The sequence below is a fragment of the Clytia hemisphaerica genome, unplaced genomic scaffold (genome assembly GCF_902728285.1).
Source record: "Clytia hemisphaerica strain Z4C2 unplaced genomic scaffold, Clytia hemisphaerica genome assembly, whole genome shotgun sequence".
Classification (NCBI taxonomy): domain Eukaryota; kingdom Metazoa; phylum Cnidaria; class Hydrozoa; order Leptothecata; family Clytiidae; genus Clytia; species Clytia hemisphaerica.
Window position 1 is genome coordinate 159,008 of NW_027104031.1, and position 18,779 is coordinate 177,786.

At 35.9% G+C, this 18,779-nt stretch overlaps 1 protein-coding gene across 1 annotated transcript in view; it reads right to left on the reverse strand.

The window, feature by feature from the left end:
* LOC136811678 (cilia- and flagella-associated protein 44-like) overlaps positions 1-18,779 on the reverse strand; it is a 59,884-nt gene that overhangs the window by 38,077 nt on the left and 3,028 nt on the right. Inside the window, exons 2-17 of the mRNA XM_067068306.1 lie at positions 12,662-14,207; positions 12,046-12,172; positions 11,599-11,761; positions 10,944-11,156; positions 10,323-10,429; positions 9,656-9,744; positions 9,032-9,222; positions 8,629-8,712; positions 8,244-8,318; positions 5,647-5,694; positions 4,915-5,014; positions 4,542-4,636; positions 3,355-3,558; positions 2,326-2,436; positions 1,620-1,775; positions 509-784 (exon numbers count right to left, since the gene is read on the reverse strand). Coding sequence (XP_066924407.1) covers positions 509-784; positions 1,620-1,775; positions 2,326-2,436; positions 3,355-3,558; positions 4,542-4,636; positions 4,915-5,014; positions 5,647-5,694; positions 8,244-8,318; positions 8,629-8,712; positions 9,032-9,222; positions 9,656-9,744; positions 10,323-10,429; positions 10,944-11,156; positions 11,599-11,761; positions 12,046-12,172; positions 12,662-14,207 — 3,585 coding nt within the window. The remainder of the gene's footprint in view (positions 1-508; positions 785-1,619; positions 1,776-2,325; positions 2,437-3,354; positions 3,559-4,541; positions 4,637-4,914; positions 5,015-5,646; positions 5,695-8,243; positions 8,319-8,628; positions 8,713-9,031; positions 9,223-9,655; positions 9,745-10,322; positions 10,430-10,943; positions 11,157-11,598; positions 11,762-12,045; positions 12,173-12,661; positions 14,208-18,779) is intronic.

The following is an 18,779-nucleotide window of genomic DNA, read 5'->3' on the forward strand; positions in this document are numbered from 1 at the left end:
TCAAATATCCGATCCAACGATGTATGATATGGCCATATTTGTGGAGGTTCACATTTCACCTAAGCTTGACCGTCCTGATGACGTCACAAAATCTTAAAAAGGCCTGGAAACGAGTAAAGGAGGTGGATAGAAAATGGCCAGTAAAACTTTTCCAAATCATTTGATGTTATATAACCATTTCCAAAAGGTTTTAGATTCTTCGCACTAAGATTTCTAAAAAAGTGGTCCCGCAACCTGACTACAATTCATAAACGGTTCTAGGAAATTTGCCCCCAAGAAATTTGCCTCCGGAAACCCTGAAACTTGGCCCCCGGAAATGTGACCTCCGGAAATGTGACCTCCGAAAACGTGCCCCCACCGAAAGCGTGCCCCCTAGGAAAAATGCCCCCATTGGAAAATTTTCTCGGGGAGACCAAATTTCCGGGAGGGGGGGGGAATTTCTCAGGTGCAAATTTTCTGACACTTTCATAAACAAAGGTGCTTAACAAGCGAAGTGAGGTTCGCTTACCAAGGTTAAGATGAAATTATCAGAAGAAGCGCATTTATAGAATCCTCTCAACACATTCCCTTTCTCATGAACTTCTTTCGTTTCTGCGCTATTCTCATCTTCGTTCTCCTCCTCGTCCTCTCCCTCTTCATTTTTCTTCTTTTCTCCTTCTTCACTCACTCCTTCTGTTTCTTGTTCTTCAGTGATTCCCAATGCTCGTTTACGGTCCATCTCTGCTTGCTTCTTTCGTTGCTTTTCTTGTTGTTCCTTTGATTTACGTTCTTCTTCTTCTTTTCTCTGAACGAAAACAACGGTGGAAATATCAAACTTGCGCTCGGTGAACATTAGTTTGGCATGCTAGACGACTAATATTAAGACATAGTAGAAAATAAGCAAAAAATAATGGAAGGGACGAATTATAGTTTATACAAACTGATAGTACCCCGTTTTTAAGATTATTGTATTATTACTGAAGACAAATATTACTGTATTACATGGATTATAAATGACTAAAGCCTAACTGGTTATCTACTTAAAGGCTTTCTTCACCGTAAAATGATACAACTCTCACTAAAAAATGCTTTATGTATTTTCGCAATAGCTCCGAACGAAAAGTACTTTTAAGATATCAAAGAAAAAGTTGTGGCAGAGAATTAGAGTAGATCGAGACTACATAAAAGTAAACGTAAAACCAAAAGTACCTTAAATTTGGTTTTAAAATGCACATGTTACAATATTTCGCGGCTACTTAATTTCGCGAAATTTAATACCGTTTAAATTTTTCAAAAATACAATATCGCGAAATTAAATACACGCGAAAAATTTTCAAAACAGACCGAAAATGTGAAATTTTTAAAAATGAAAGACAATGAAATTTTTGAGGGATTAGTGATATTTCTTTACTATAGAAATAGGTATGTTTACATCCAAAACGTTGTGTTTCAAGCGAAATCAGCCATTTTCTTTCTTTATTCCCACTTTTTGAAAATGCCCAATTTAGTGAATCGCGAAATTTAATACACGCGAAACACGTTTCCTCGAAAAGATTTCGCGAATCTCGAAATTTTGTAACAAAAGACGCGAAATTTAACACCATTAAAAGGTAAAGAAACACAAAAACAAATCAACCAACCAATAAGTCATCTTTGACACTTTCAAATTGGAATTTGTTGATCAATAAATCTTCTAAAGGTATTTGAAATGATTTGGCCGTATCAAACTTGCCAGCTTGTGGTGGTTTGAATTCAAACACTGCTCCATCTTTGCCGACTACCAATAATTTGCCACCCTACAAATGCAAGTCTAAATATACACCCCTGTCTCACAGCTTCGATGAAGCTTTTTCCCATAATGGGGATAAAATTTTCTATCGAAATCTCGATGGGGATAAAAATTCTATTGTTCCAAGGTTAAAAAATCCGGTGGGAATGGTTTTGGAGTGCAATTTTTAAACATTGAATTTCTAACGGGGATAAAATCAAAGTCAATTTTCCAGTGGGGCTGAAATTCAAGGGTATTTTTCCAACCAGGGACGAAATTTTTGCCAAATTTTCCAGTGGGGCTGGGGCTCCTGCGGGATTGTGACACAGGGGTGTAAATATAAAAGCTCTCTTGCAACATGATATGGTGAATAATTTTCAGGTACAAACCAACATACTTTGAAATGAAAAATAAAGAAGACTTAATTATGTTTTCAACTCCATTTCAAATTTTCCAAAGAACTGTTATTAATGTTCAGTAGAGCCAAGGAGCTTTAAAATTAATAGAGTAACCATTGAGAACTGAATGATTCAGATCCTCAGCTAGGAAATAATAAAAGCTATATGGCTATAGGTTACCTTGGTAACCGAGGACCATTCCAAAGATACGACGTGCGTTTCAACTTCTACAAAACCAAGCGGTTTGAAAACTTTGTCGATTTGAAAGAAAAATACGATGCCATCTTCACTCTAAAATAAAGATATGTACTTTTATGGACCTACCTGGTTATGCAATTAACACATATAATTGATATCAATCATTCAGAACACAAATAGTGACGATTTATTAAAATTAGTCGTTTGTTTCTTATAAAAAAATGTTTAGAAACCAAAATTTCATGCTCTTGAAATATTCTTTCATATTCAAGACTTCGTGAGCATAAAAAACATCTATCTCATCAAAGAATTGAGTAATTTGGCTAAGAATATTGATGTATGCTTATTAATAGTGATTCTTATAGATAAACATGCGTTTTTTAAGCCAAATTAATTTCTTTTGCAAAAATCTGCTTGAGCCATCTTTTACCTATGGTGGTACCCTACTTTCATGCAAAAAATCTGAAAAAATTAATGATCCAATTTTTCACAAGGTCCAAAAACCTGTTTTTTAGCCGTTTTTTGGCCCAAATTTGCCCAAAAATTTTTTTTTCGAAAATCGGGCTCAGTCACATTTTGGCCACCACCATTTTGCACCTTTGTACCAAATATTAAAAGATTCCTATGATTCAATCTCGAGAAAAGCTGGTAACGAACGGACGGACGAACGGACAGAGGTTAATTTATAGGACCTCCACCCCACCGGGGTAGGTCCAAAAACCGCTTAAGAAAGGAAGATATGATGACAATGTTAATAACTTGAAATCGCAAAATGCTTTTTAGTCCACCAAACAAAACTCGAACGCTCATGGCTCTCTAATTGGAGAGCTGTCTAAATAGTTTATATCAAATCCAGTATCACTGGTTATCATCCCAAAGTGATGGGTTTTCGGCGAATAAATGCGGTAAGTATTAGTCGAATGAAGCGGGTTTCCCCTGATACGACTCTAGTACCAGAAGCTCACCACAAAAAGTCTAGGTATAAGGCTGTTGATCAAAAACGAAACTTACACCAGTTGCGAGAATCTTTCCAGGAGTATCGATCACCATACACGTGACCGCTTTCAGATGTGGTTTAAACACTTGTGATAAGTGAAGAGCCACATTTGATGCGTTGGGATTCTTTGAAGTCCTCTTGTTGCTATTGGTGATGGTTAAGTGGCGAATGACTCCATCTCCGAAGCCGACCAATATGGATGAACAACTGGTATCGATCTGAAAACAAAACAAGAAGCCCAGAGGGCATGAAGGCCCAGCGAATAAAAGTATGAACTGAACAAGACTTGAGTTTATAGCAGAGGGGATTTGAACCTGGAGTCGCTAATACAAGCCATAGACGCCTTAGACCATTCGGCTATCTCTTATTTACAACAATAAGAAATAATTCATAATATTTAAATCTTATATACAGAGATGTTTTTTTCCTAACACGAACAACTGAACTGTTCACATGATAGAGAAATGTAAAAACAACTTTTTTTTAAAAGAACATCTTCCTAAAGAGAAGAAGGTTTGTTACGGTTTGTTACATTGTTTTTCTTAAAACGCACTACATCTGTTATGTTCTTATAGTTTTAATAGTTAATTGTATTTTCTCCTTTTATGTTTTTAACCAATAAAGACGATTTCAATTGTTTTTTATTCTGTCAATCATGTTCTAACAGCCAATCAAATCCTTCACAATCTGAATTAGCCTGTGCTTGAAAACGCCATATATGAAAACGCGTATCGCCTAGTAAATTGTTACACACTGACACCGGGCAGAATGCTAATGAAAGGCCCAGTACGCTAAAGCTAGCTGGGCCAAAAAGTAAAAATACTGTTGGTCTCACTTATTGTGTTTCATGCGTTATGCCAACTGATTTCAATACCAAAAGCAATTTAATAAATCTCGTACGGTAAAAGAATTCGCGGTATTTTATGTGCGCGCTTGCCTTTTGACTGGATGGTTGTTGACTCAGTCCTCATGAAAATCGACCACGTAGCGAGGACACCTCGACCACCTAGCACGGTCACCTCGACCACGTAGCGAGGACACCTCTCGCATCGCTAATCGCCCCCAGGTGACGGTCCGGTTCACGGTCCAATCAACCCTTAGGATGGATGTGAGTTTAGAACCTAAACATAAATCGTTAGCTAAAAAGAATCATTACGATTTGAAAAAAAAAGAGATTCGAGAAGTCTAACAAAAGACTTACCACTCTAGGAATCCAAATTACTGAATGTCCACTTGAGTTGAATTTCTTTTGACATAAAAGCTTCTTTGCAAAATAATCATACAAACGTACAGTCCCTTTAAGTAAAGAGGAATATTGAAAATAAAGTAAAATTTCTGAGTAATCCATGAGTTTCCGGAAGCCTTTTTAATATTGAGAACAATTGTGCGTTTCCAATTGTAAAAAAGTTGAGCATAAAAAGAAAAGAAGTTGTCAGAAAAACTTTGTAGCAAATGTACTCCACATTACACTGGAAGATTCACACGTGGAATACAAAAAGGTAAAGGTAAGGAATTCAGTTAAATTCAACAACAATGTAATTCTTCAAAAATGATAAAAAATCATCAGAGCTTACCATCTTCACCAGTAGTGGCAGCAACATGTGAGATGGGAGACATACTCAACGATAACACTTTACCAGAGTGGTATGAATGCATCTTCATTGGTGCTTGACTCTATTTGATGAGAAAAAAGACTCAGTAGAAAAGTCACTACATAGCGTCAGCCCCCCCCCTGCTGGTTGGGGGGGCAACACCCTAAATTTTTCCCAAAAAAGGAGGGGGCTGGATGTACACTACTTTTTTGGGGGGACCTATGTACTTGGGGGGAGCTAAAATCTCTCAGCCTAATAGTTGGCTTCAATTACTCAAATTGAAGCTCATGAATCTGAAAAATTTTCGCCTGCGGCCTAATATTTTTATAGAAAGTGTGCAAAATATTTTATCTTAAACTTAGAACTGAACACAATTTACATTGGAAAACCCTTTTTTACTAGATCAATTTTTAGAAATTGTCTAGGGTCAAAAGTCCTGGGGGCTAACAAAAAATTCATAAATCTTTGGGGGGACTTAAAACTCAGGGGGGACCTAATTTTTGCCTGGGACCTAAACCCAGGCTGACGCTATGCACTAACAAACACAGAAAATATTTGTCAAATGATTTTACATTTTTATCATTCATTGGACTTCAAACTATTAGATTAGGTACTGCTACTGTTGTTTTTTTCTTTGAACTGGTATGTTTGTCTTGCCCCAAAGTGCTGGGGAATACAAAGTTTAACATAATATTTATAAAATTTCAAGCTTACAGTGTGTGAAAATGACAAGTCTAAGCTCCAAATACCACCATTTGAATCCTGGAAGAAAATGAAAAATAAGAATTTTAATAGAGCCAGGGGGGGGTCATGCAGTTACTATCCGACACTATCACAATTACTACCGTGGTGGTCTAAATTTTCAAAATTTGAAAAACAGTTACTACCCAAAGGTAGTAACTGTAGTTGAGGGTGGTACCAAATTCAAGTCTGAAGAAAAACAGTTACTATCCATAGGCAGTAACTGTAGTAGCGGGTGGTACCCTTTCTCAAATTTGATGAAATTGATTACTACACAAAGTACTTTTTTCACTCTAAATTGCCTGATTTTAGCCCATATACCCTATTTTGGCGTTTTCAGATGTACAATTTCTACCCCCTGGAAATCCCCCACTGTTTATTAGGAGGCAACTGACTGTTTCTTTAGGGGAGTATCCATCTTCTGATATTTGTAAACACTTCTCTTTTTGGATTTTGAAATCAAATATTTTCAAAGCATTCGAAATGTTTCAACACTAAAATCGAATGCAGTTTTAGGCTCTATTCAAATCAAGCTTTAACTTTCAAAATGAAAGAAGATAACTAGGAAGTAAAGGTAAAAATCATTTTAAAAGAGGCTATTGGTATTTTCAAGTTTTGCCTGTAATCTGCTGGGCTAGGCGTGCCCCAAGCTCCAACCTTCCACAGGCAAAAATAAAAAAATATTAATTTTTTATCAATATACTTTCTTTAAATGATTTTGAAACTTTTTCGTAGTAATATTTTTTGTTCCCTGGAAGGTTTTCTCTCGAATGAGCCAAAAAATTTTGAATTTTGACAATTTTTCATTTTTCGATGACGTCATCATTTATGACGTCATTATGCCTTATATCTTGAGATATATGCATTTCCAGATATAGGTTGTGACCTTTTTCTTTACCATGCTCTTTCGAATGGAACAAAATTTTTTTTGAATTTGACGACTTTAATTTTTTGTTGCTATGGTAACCAATGTCATCATTTTCCATGGCAACAGGGGTGTTAGAATTTTGTAACCCAAAATTTTCTTGGTCCTTGAGGGGTCAGGGCATCAGATCAAAAGTTAGTTTGCTTGTAACAAACCTGTGCACACGAGAATACATAAGCCCCTGCACTACTATTCTGCCAGACTCCCGATAGTAACTTTAAAATGGGGAAATTTTGGGGTGGTTATTCATTTTTTTGTCAAGAAAACAGTTACTACCTTAGGTAGTAACTGTTAATAAGGGGTGGTACCGTTAAACTTTTTAAGGAAAACAGTTACTACCTAGAGGTAGTAACTGTAAAGGGTGGTGGTATGAGATTGTTAGCATCAAAAAGACACTACTCATGATGTCTTGTAGTAACTGTATGACCCCCCCCCCCCCTGATAGAGCGCAATTTTTACCTTTCTAATGCAAAACAAGCTACATGCTGAATGGACCTACCTGAAGATTGATGTAATAAGACAATTGAAAAATGAGAACAATAGTATGAAAATGCAGAATCATACGAGAACAACTCGAGAAATTCATGGAATCCGGCGATTCTCGGCTGTTCTAGCGATTTTTAGAAAGTTCCTGTACCAAAATCAGTTTCATTGAAAATTGAACCATGCTTAATCGTAGACATTCTTATAAATGATGTTTTTGTTTGAAAAAAACAAAGACATGAAACGAAAAAATCCAATGAAAATCTGCAAAAACGAAAATTTCCGGCTTTTTTGGCCGGAAAAAACATTTTCTCAAAAATCGAACTCGGTCATGTTTTGAGCATTGCGAATACACATCATTCTGCAAAAAATCAGAGAAAAATAAGGATGAAAATTCGAGAAAATGTCAAAAAACCCGGTTTTTCCGGCATATTTCCGGCATTTTCGGCCGGAAAAAAATGTTTTTCGAAAATCAGGCCCCGTCACATTTTAGGTATTGTCATTTTGCATCAGTGTGCAAAATTTCATAAAAAAATATAAAGTACAGCTCGAGAAATTCAAGAAATACTGTCTTTCCGGCGAAAATAGGTTGTTCCGGCAATTTTTAAATAGTTCCGGCTTCAAAAATCAATTTTATTGAAAATTGAAACATGCTTGATGGTGGGCATTGCTATTAATAATGTTTTTGAATGAAAAAACAACCAGTTATAAGGAAAAAGTCCAATGAAAATCCAGAAAAACGGCGATTTCCGGCATATTTCCGGCATTTTCGGCCGGAAAAAATTTTTTCTCAAAAATCGGACTCAGCCATGTTTTGTGCATTGTTAATACGCATCTTTGAGCAAAAAATCAGAGAAAACTAATGATAAAATCTCGAGAAAGTGCCAAAAAACCAGTTTTTCCGGGATATTTCCGGCATTTTTGGGCGGAAAAATTTTTTTTCCGAAAATCGGGCTCCGTCACATTTTGGGCATCGCCATTTTGCATCATTGTGCAAAAAATCAGAAAAAACTAATGAGCCAATCCCGAGAAAAGCTGGCAACAGACGAACGAACGGACGAACGAACGAACGAACGAACGGACATGGGTTAATTTAAAGGACCTCCACCGGGGTACCCGGAGGTAGGTCCAAAAAAATTAAAGGTTAAGAATAAAGACGGACCTGAGCAAACCAGTTGTTGGATTCTTCTTCATCAAGAGATTTGACCATTGACAACAACTTGACATCAGCACCAACCTAAATGTAAATGTAAAGGAGTTCGTATTCATCACTTATAATCAGTTAACTCGGCGTTGTGGTAGTGGTAGAGCGTGATGAAACTCATCCCGTTCTTGGCTCTCGAGCACTATGGGTATTTCGAAAATTAACAGAATGCACTGCTTTGAATTACTATTATGGTATCTGCGTTTAGCATGCTAAAACAACTAGTGTCTGGTAGTATTTCTATTTTCAAAAGAAGATTTTCCATTTCGGAAGAAGTGGGAACCATTCTTATATTGGGAAGATGTAAACATTCATCATAATTCTAGCATCAGCTCAAACTTACTTTTAACTCAGACATTGGTTCAATTTCAAATAATTTACTTTCGTCTAGCGAATCTGCATTGTCAATACTTTCAAAATCCCAAACCTATAACATGAGACAAATTTGCATGACGGTAAGAAATCTTTTTCGTTAGCTAGAACATGAAGAACGACACTTTAATAGCCTTAAGATTAAATACAGTCAACTCTCTGTAATTCGAAATTCTATATATCGAATCTTTCTGTAATTCGAACTAAAAATATTGGTCCACACAGCTGGAGTGTGAAGTAAATTTCTCTCCATGTATTTCGAATCCTTTTCATATTCGATCACTGGAACGCAGCCAATACATTTATTTTCAACTTTCTGAGGTAAAATAAAAATCAAAACCCGGATAACCATGGACATAACAACATCCACTAACCTTGACATACCCATCAGCACCAATAGTAATCAACTCTCCTTCGTCCAAGAAGAACTGCTCAATATTCCCTTGATGGCACGTCTTTTTCTTCTTTCGAGTCAACTCTGCTTTGATGAGACCACCATCCCATAACAACATATTCCCCCATTCCGAACCTGATAACACTTTGCCATCAGGAAGTTCAACGAATCCTGAGGAAATTATAAAGTATAAAGTGTGAATTTTAAGGCTTGGGGACACGAGAAGTTTTTTTCGCGTTGGTGCAATGCAACACTAAAACACAAGAAAAAAAGTGCGCGTCGCATGGTTTCATTTTTTGTTTCATGGGACAAAAAGTGAGGGAAATACCTAAAAGATTTTGTTCCTGGGACAATGGAGCAAAATTGATTCGAAAAAGTCAGATTTTACTTTTATTGGTAGAAAGAAAAATGGGGCGGAGACACAAGAAAGCGTTTCAGTTTGGTGGGATGGAGCTTGTTGCTTTGCACCAACGCGAAAAAAACTTCTCGTGTTCCAAAGCCTTTATGATATTCTGTCTTTTTCATGTGACCTCAGATCCAAGTCGAAATTCCAGGAAAAACTATTTCTTGTTTTCACATTTTTATTTGATATAGAATAAATTACCTGAAATGTCGCTGAGTTCTGTAGTGCCAAATCTACCCAAATCGCCTTGTAATTTCAACCCAGTGAAAGTATTTGCCATGGTCCAAAACCTTTAAAACACAAGGGTTAAAAATACGTTTCTACAATTACTTTATTGGCGTACAAACTTTCGCGAGCAGTACCTTCGCGATTTTCGCGAATTTTAGCCCTTTTTAGCGAAAATAAATGTCTTTAAAAATTCTAGGAAGGGCCATTCGCGAAAGTTTATGCTCGCGAAAATTCTTGACAAACTGTAAAGCTTGTAAGGTTTAATGACACTTTTTAGCCTGTTAAAGCCTCGTGACTCAAAAGACAAAAGTTTTAATCGAATTCTTGAATTATCTGTCTCTATAAGCTATTTTTTTTGTGTGAATATTTTCATTTTTATGCCTTGATTTGCGAAGTTTATGCTCGCAAAAAAAAATTCGTCAAATTCGCGAATTTAAATGTAAATTTCGCGATTTTTTTCATCCCGCGAAAGTTTTTGCTCGCAATAGTTTGTACGCCTAAAGTATAAGATGGATTTTCCGGGCATTTAGATTAGTCAAATTTATCTCAAATTTGGACTTCAGAAGCTAAACTTTCAAGAATTATCAATACGCCAACGATTCTACATAAACTTTGTACAATGAACACATTAAAAACTTACTTGATGTGACCAGTTCCACTGGAGCATAAATGACCCTCATCTTCTGGTGAAAAAGCTACTTTGTAAACATCTTGTGAAAAGGCTTTTGAACGGAGAACAATTTGTTCCTAAAAAAGACAAGATTTTGCTTATAATATTTATAAAAAGCCAAAACGAGCTTGGTTTTTCTCTGAAATAAATTAAATGTTAAGAAATGTCAAGAAATGCTAATGGGCCATTCCAGAAAAAAAAAATTACCCCCTAATGGATGACATCAATTTTTGAAATAAATTTTGGCATGGAATTCCAGGCAAACTTTAAAGAAAAAGTATCGGAATTCCATGAATTTTACTTAATTTTGCATTAAAGTATTGGAATTCCATGATTTTTTTAGGTTACAGTAACGGAATTTCACTGTTTTGATAGGTATTTTGTAAATTTGTTACGGAAATTCCGGACTTTCTTGAAAGCAATTTGCTACGGAAATTCCATGTCGTCCATTGGGGGGTAACGAATAAAAACTGGAATGGCCCAATCAAGCACACAAAATTTAGACTATATGAAAAGTTGTTAGAATTCATATTATATACCAGAAAGGCAGAAGGTATATGTTTTTAAAACATATTTCATTTCTCAACAAACCTTATTCCAATCCCAGATGGTCATCATGAAATCAGGATAACTTCCCACAGAGGCTAGTTTGGCACCACTTGGTGAAAAGTCAAGGTTGGAGTAAGCAGCCTCTGTACCACCTCTCAAGATTCGATGAAGTTTCAAGGATGGATATTGATAAATAACGATATTCGGATTAACACCTTTCTCTGATACAGCAAAGTATTGACGGCTTGGATGAACCTGAAATGAAATAAGAGATGTCAAATTTTAATAAAAGGTGACAAGATGTCCACTTTCATGTATGAAATTCCATCATAACTAGAAAGGATAGAGAGTACTACAAATAGTTCATTGTTCATTGGCAAAAATATCTATGGCCCTCCCAGCGGTTTGCTAGAATGGCCTTTTTCACCAGCGTGAATGCGTGAATTGGAAAGCTTTGCGTGAACAAAAATTGCATGAATTGCGAAAAAACATTGCGTGAATGCGTTAATTTGGGAAATTCTTTTGCGTGATTGCGTGAATTGAAGGTCCGCTAGGGGGGGGGGCTCATCTATACTATTTACACGGGCAAAAGTGATTATTCAATGTGCGACAAACTGCCGAAAAATAGTCATTTTCTTTTTACTGACATCTGTTTATCAAATGTTTCTCAACTTAATCAAGGACAAGGAAAACTTACAGCAATAGCTCCAACACCACCCCCGCTTGTACTTCTCATGTTGATCTGTTCAGATGTTTTCAAATTCAAGATCTGGAAGGTGTTTCCAGCAGAGAAAATGATATGATCAGGCGACAACATGTGTAGATTCCATCGCTTGGTACATTCGTAACCAAATGAGTGACTGGTTAGTTAATGTGTAATAGTTAAAGAACATACTTAATTACGAGCATTTCCTGTCAAGATGTCAGTTTTACAGATTCCACTCATTGCCAGCAACTTCCCCACAAATTTTAGAACAGATTTTAGGTGTTGATTCTACATTAAAGAAACATTTTAAAAAGGTAATAGCTTCCCCCAGGTTAAAAAAAAAGCTTGAATACAGAAAATAACGCATTATACTGTTTTAGTAGCTTAGCACAACAAAAGGACAACAACAGACAAGCATAATTTTAATGAAAAAGATACAACAATGTGAGAAAATCTGGTGGAATATCAGGAGTAGTGGTAGCTTTTGACAAATGGTCATTTAATTCATAATCTTCAATTTGTGTTGAACTCTTCTTGCTCACAATTGATGTCTGACTGGACGATGCTTAAATATCAAATAAGAAATGGTTAAGTACGTCCCAGTATCATGATGATAAATAAAGGTCTTTTGTGACCTGAACGTTCATCGAGAGCAATAAAGACACTCCTTTAAAACAGTGATTCACTGTCATTGTTTTAAAGAAGAGCTTTTATTGCCCTATAAAATATCTTAAAAAAGACAAAGTATGTAAGGATAATAACCAGGGAGGTTACTAGGTTTGCAAGGTGACAGGTATGTCAGAGCCAAAGTTCGAAAATCAAGACACTGGATGTTTTTGCAATCTTTCAGAGAATATTTTTCCAATTTTTTAATTTTTTTTTCTCCAAAATTTTCAGATTTTATAACCCTTTGAAGGAGTTAATTTTTGACATTTCGTAATTTTGGGACCCTTTCAGAGACTTTCGAAGGTTTAAAAAAGGCACATACCTGACACCCACTTTGCCCAAGTACCCCCCCCCCCTAATAATAAACATGTTTTAAAGAACTACTAACCTTTTTGTTCAACTAATTGTTGTGGTTCATTATTTTGGTCAATTGAATCTTCTGTTGGTCTTCTTGAATCAATAGGAGAACCTGTAGATTCTTGTTGTTCAGAACTTGTTTGCTCTTTGCTGTTCTCAGCTTGATCTCCAGCCTCTGATGCTAAATTCTCTCCAACAGACCCTTGATCACCATCAGCCGATCGATCGCCATTAGCTGTTTGATCACCATCAGCAACATTTTGAACAGAAGTATGATCAGTAGCATTTTCCTGGTTTGTATTTGAAACTGTTTCAGATTCGGTATCGTTGCTATTAGATTCATTCATTTCTTCATCCTGTTTTGGCACTTCTTCTACAGCAGAGTCTTCAAGTACAGGCTGTTCCTGGCTGCATTGTTCAGTTTCTGGTTTTGTGTCATCTTTATTTTCACCATCAGTATTATCGTTACTTTGCCGTTCAGTTTCTTCTGGACTATCTTCAGTCGCTTGATTTTGACTCGAGCTGAGAGATGTTTCTTCTTGATTCACATTATCATCGACATTGCTTGTATTTTCTTCATTCGGTTGTTCAGGATTAATTATCTCCTTTGAAGACGCAACATCATTAGAGCCAGATTCTTGAGTCTGGTTCTCTGACAAATTTTTGTCATCAGTGTTTTCAGCTGGAGGTATTTCGTCTTTGCTATCAGACATAGTTTGTTCTGATAAAGCTAACTGTGACGGGGTAACCTTTGAATCCGAAACTGGTGTTGTATTGATAGATGGAGAAGTATCCTCTGAAATGGTTTGAACTCCTTCACCTTCCTTTTCAAGATCAGAAGTTTTTTCTGTGTTTTTGATGTTGAAATTTATATCATTTAATTCATTTTCTTCAGAATTGTTTAAAGATTTCTCATCAGTTTGATGATGCTGGTTTTCCGAGTCTTGATGATTCAAAGATGAGCTCTCTTCCTTCTCTCTGTTTCCAAGAGATCTATTTTCCTCAAGAACAGGATGATCAGTTTCAGAATCTTTCGATAAACTTCTTTCAGTTTTTGGAACATCAACACAATTTTCTTCTTTTATAGCAGAAGATATTTGGTTTTCACTTGCAGAGTGGTTTGAAAGAGAAACAGGTGATTGTGGTTTTACTGTTTCAACTGTTTCTTTAGAAAAGCTCCCTTCTTCTGCTGATTCCTCTTCCTTTTCAGAATCTTCCTTTTCAGAAGTTTTTAATAGTACTTGGTCTTTATCATCAGACCTTTCTTCAATAAATGTACTATTCAGTTCATCCTCGTTTGTCTTCGCTGAAGATGTCTCAAATGCAGGAACAGCTTCTTCCAACAAACTTTGATTTCCTTCAACCTTGCTATCAAAATGGTTTGGGGAATTCGATTCAGTTTGGTCAGGTAATAGAATATTTTGATTTTCAGTATTCAAAGAAAACTGATCATTTTGTTCCTCTTTAAGGTCTTCTGTTGATGGCTTTGATTCCAAATGTTGAAACTGTTGGTCTGGGAATCCTTCTTCATCAAGATCTTTTGATTTGATTTGAGTTTTGCTAGTTGAGTCAGTATTCTAAAAAAATAAGAGCAAAAAAGAACATTAGCAAAGAAGTTTTAAAACTAATGAAGAATTATTGAAGGGTGAAGGCTCTCAGCATACCAAGTATATGTTTTCATAGTTTCAGTCCTATTTTAGTTATAATACTCCTAAATAATACAGACCCATTTAGAAATTTCCTTTGGGTTAGGTGCCCCCATTCGTTGAATAATCTTTTAAATTGAAACTCTTTTAATAGAGTCGATTAGTAGCTCCATTGTTTAAGACTTTTTAGTGTAAACCTATCAATTTGCCTCTATTTTACTCAACTATATCCATGACTTGTAGTTAAAATTGATTTAAAATATTTTTTGAAAATATGGGATAAATACATTAGTTTGGGTATTGCAGGTCAAATGATCAAGATGAGGGATTTTCAGTCAGAATTCCATTTTTTTCAATAACATAAAATATGTATGCATATAAAAAGAGGAAAAACTGTCCAACAGGTTTCGGAAATGAAAAAACTAAAATTTGAAGGTTCAGAATTGAGTATAAGGTGAATACATGGTTAAATGGGCAAAAAAACTAACAATTCCTAAGACAAACCTTGGGTAAGATAGTCTTACAAAAGGACTAAGCGATAAGCATGTAATTTTATACTTATTAAGCCATGAAGGTAATAAAAATAGATGGATGGAGAGACAACTATTCTGACTTATCAGAATTGATTTTACGTGTACTCGAGGGAATATTTAAGATAATAGAATCTGAATAAAAAGTCATTACATTTCTAACAAGCATATTGAAAGATAATATCCTTGCCTTGAAAAAATTAGAAAAACTTGCTATGAAACACAAGAACCCGAGATTTTAGGGGTCACTGCTCATAAAACCATTGATAGATTTTAAAATGTAACACATGTTTTGATAAGGATTGGAACCTTATATGAATCGTTTTTTCAGAATTTAAAAACCCCTGCTCTAGAGAACTTTTGCTAGCCAACATTTTGATTCCATATTTCTATTTTTAAGACTTGTGTAGTCAAAAAAATGGGATTTTTGCTTGAAACATTATAATTTTGAGGGGTTTAAAAATGGAAGGCGCAGAAGCATCTTACAGTATTGTCGTGTTGCTCAAGGCTGATCATACCTGAGCTAATGACAACAAAATTTATATTTAAAAGTTTTTCCCGGATATCGGCCTGACTTACCGCTGGAAGGTAAGGAGACGGGTTGGTACCCTTTGTAGTTCCTGGGTCAAGGCTCAACGGAGTGGACACGAATTTAGTTCGTTATAAGTACTCAATATTAAAACACCAACAATAAAATACAAATAAATATATACAAAAAGTTCATAAGATATCCGCGTCCGGATGCGCCGTTCACTGCAGATTATTACGACTTGGGTTTTATTTCACTCTGCGGAGATCCCCAACTCCGCAGTCTTTTCCTTCTCTGGGTTTAACTCAGCAATGCCAATAAATCTAATACATAATTTCTCTTCCTGGGCCGTACCGCTCGGTGGCCAATAAATCATTTTGACACCGTCGACCGGCTCCTTCGGAGTCCGGTGGGCGAGTGTTCTTTTTTGTAAAACGAAAATGTTCTTTTGAAATCAAAGTCTTTAATAATTTACACACATTCATATTTTTGTAGCTTCTTTCTAGATTCTAGATTATTCTTTAGTTTCTTCACCATGACAGTATACCTGATAATTTTTTTCCCTGGAGGACTTCCAGAAGACTATCACTGCAAAAAGATTTTAGGTTTGTGTCTATTGCCATTGTAAAAATTTTTCCAGTCAAAAATGGGATTTTTGCTTAAATATTGCAAATTAGCAGGGATTTCAATTCCAAAATGATGGATATGCCCCAATCCGGAAGCCCAAATGATTTTGATTTTCCTGCAGTATTTCCAGAATACTATCACTGCAAAAAAAACTTTGTTCCATGTCAATTGCTACTTTAGAGATATTATAATATAAAATTGTTTAGGAGGTAAACAAACGCGTTTTTACCTGTGAAAGGTTAGGGAAAGTGGGTTTTCAGCTTCTAACTTTTTATAGCAATCTTTTTTCAGCAAAAAATTTTCAGAGTGGTATAATGTCATGAAAAGAAAAAACATACTAAAATTTGAGGGGATTTTGATCGACAGAGCTTAAGAAAAGCACAAAAAACCAACTTTCCCTAAAGACACGCAGGCAAAAACGAGTTTGTTTACCTCTTAGAGACCAAACGGTGGAGAGTATCAAAATAATACATGTGCATCTGTTTTGCTAATTACGAGAAAATTGTATGGTTGTGATGCTGGAGTTTTTAATTATTCAACATGACATTGCAAAAAATTTGATGGGAAAACGATATTTTGAGCCCCTACAAACCCCCCATAAGATGATGTTATTATTTTGAAATAAAAAAAAGTTATTCAAGAGACTGACATCCATCATAAATATGTCAATAATTGTAATTCATTGTAACAAAGAAATAGAAAAAGACCACTTGGTAGTTTAAACTCCTATATCCAGATTACGGGATTTTACTTTCATTTTCAGTGGTTTCACTTTTAATTTCAAGCTAACATCTTAGCAACAAGGTGGTAGCCCATAGTTACAGGGGGTTTGTGGGAAAAAGAAAAAAAAAGTTTTCCAAATCCCCTATTTCAATTGAACCAATTGTTTCACTTTTTCGCACCAATTCTTCAAAATGAAAATATTTAAGATTCAAAAAGTTCTTCCTTTATTCAATGATTTTACAGCACTTACTTTGTTGACAATCTAACTTTGCATCAAATTTCAGTAAATTGAAGATGAGGAAGCAATCAGTAAAAGAGACCACTTTCGTTTTGTTGCAGATTTCGATTTAAACTTCTCTCACAAAGATTACTTGTCAATGTGTTGTGTGTCAACTTGTTAGTATTGTATTTTGTATGTTGTTGTAAAGGGAAAGATAAAAGAGGTAAGGCTGAGATCACAAATTACTTTGTGTGTTCGCGTCATTTTCAGGTCCGACCATGAGTTGGACTATATTCAACCTGTCAGAAATTTGAAAACCTACATGCGATTAACTGTAATGCCATCGGTTTCTTTCTTTCTTTCTCTCTTTTTCTCTCCTCTACGTTATGTTATTCACTGTTTTTACATTATGAGAAAATTTTCAAATGGAGGAGAGCTACTCATACGCGCATTTTCGGCTGCCGTACATTTTTTCATAACTCAGATGGTCGCATAAAAATTCGACGTTTTTCCGACTTTCTGACTTGAAAGTGTCAGAAATTTAACTAAAATTATAAAGTAGGTTCGAGGACGCGAACACAAGTTATTTGTGATCTCGGCCCAAGACTAGCCTAGTTTCTAATAAGGAGTTTAAGCTTAGACTGCTTGCAAAGTGAATGAACCTGTATGAACCTTTGCCTGGGTCATTCCATCATGCCTTGTGAGAGGAGGAATTCTTGATATGCGTAAGTCACTGATGACGTCACATTTTTTTAACGGAAGCTTCCAAAAAGGCAGTTTTTACCTTCCGTGTTTCTATTTTTAGTAATAGAGAGAGAGGTCAAATCCCGGCTTTTTTAGGGTGTTTCTGCTACCTTACCTACCTTGAGTTACCTTGAGCTTGTTTCGTAATATCTTTACGCATCCATCCTGTGAGGACCGATGTAAATTTTCATATTGATGATGCTGTTTGTTTCAGCTCGTCTCATCATAGTGTAGCCAGTCACGAGTGGCTCGTCGGGAACTGTAAAAAGATATTTATCCAGCTCAGTTTTGAATTTCAATTTCTTGCACCCAGTGAGATCCCTCAGACGTTTTGGCAGCGAGTTGAAAAGCCTTGGTCCTTGGACTTTAAAACTTGAGTATATGACTTTTTGCCAGGGCCCCCTTTTCACTAGTGGTATGTGACATTTTCTTCCTTGTCTGGGATTGGCATAGAACGTGATTGTCCCAGGATTTGGGACAAGCGTTCTCAATAATACACCAAGTGTATATGATAATATATCTTTCACGCCTTCTCTGCAGTGAAAACAGTTTTAATGTTTGTAGTCTTTCCCAATAGTTTTGGTTGTGTAGGTTTTTAATCCTCCTTGTGAATGATTTTTGGAGATCTTCGATCTGCTGGATCAGATTAACTATATTGGGTGACCATAGTTGAGAACAGTTGTCGATGTGTGGTATGACTAAAGACTTCCAAAGAGTGAGCATGACATCATGTTCTCTTGAGCGAAGGTTCTCAGAATCCAACCAATGAGTATCTGTACTTTTTCTACAATGGTTAGAATATGTTGGTTGAATTTCGCATCGTCTGACATTGTAACACCAAGATCCCTTGTTGAAGATTTGGTTTGGATTATCTTTCCTTCACCTGTGAAATAACTGGTGGCTGGTCCGTTTCCATAATGGAGATGCTCGAACTTCTTTCCATTTAACATCATTTTGTTTATGGTCGACCATTGATAAACATTGTTAAGGTCGTTTTGTAGGTGAAACTGGTCAATGATGTTTTGGATTCCTTTATTTACTCGTGTGTCATCAGCAAAACTTGCAAGTTCTGCTTTGGTTGTCCCTTCATCAATGTCTGATATCATGATGATAAAGAATAATGGCCCAAG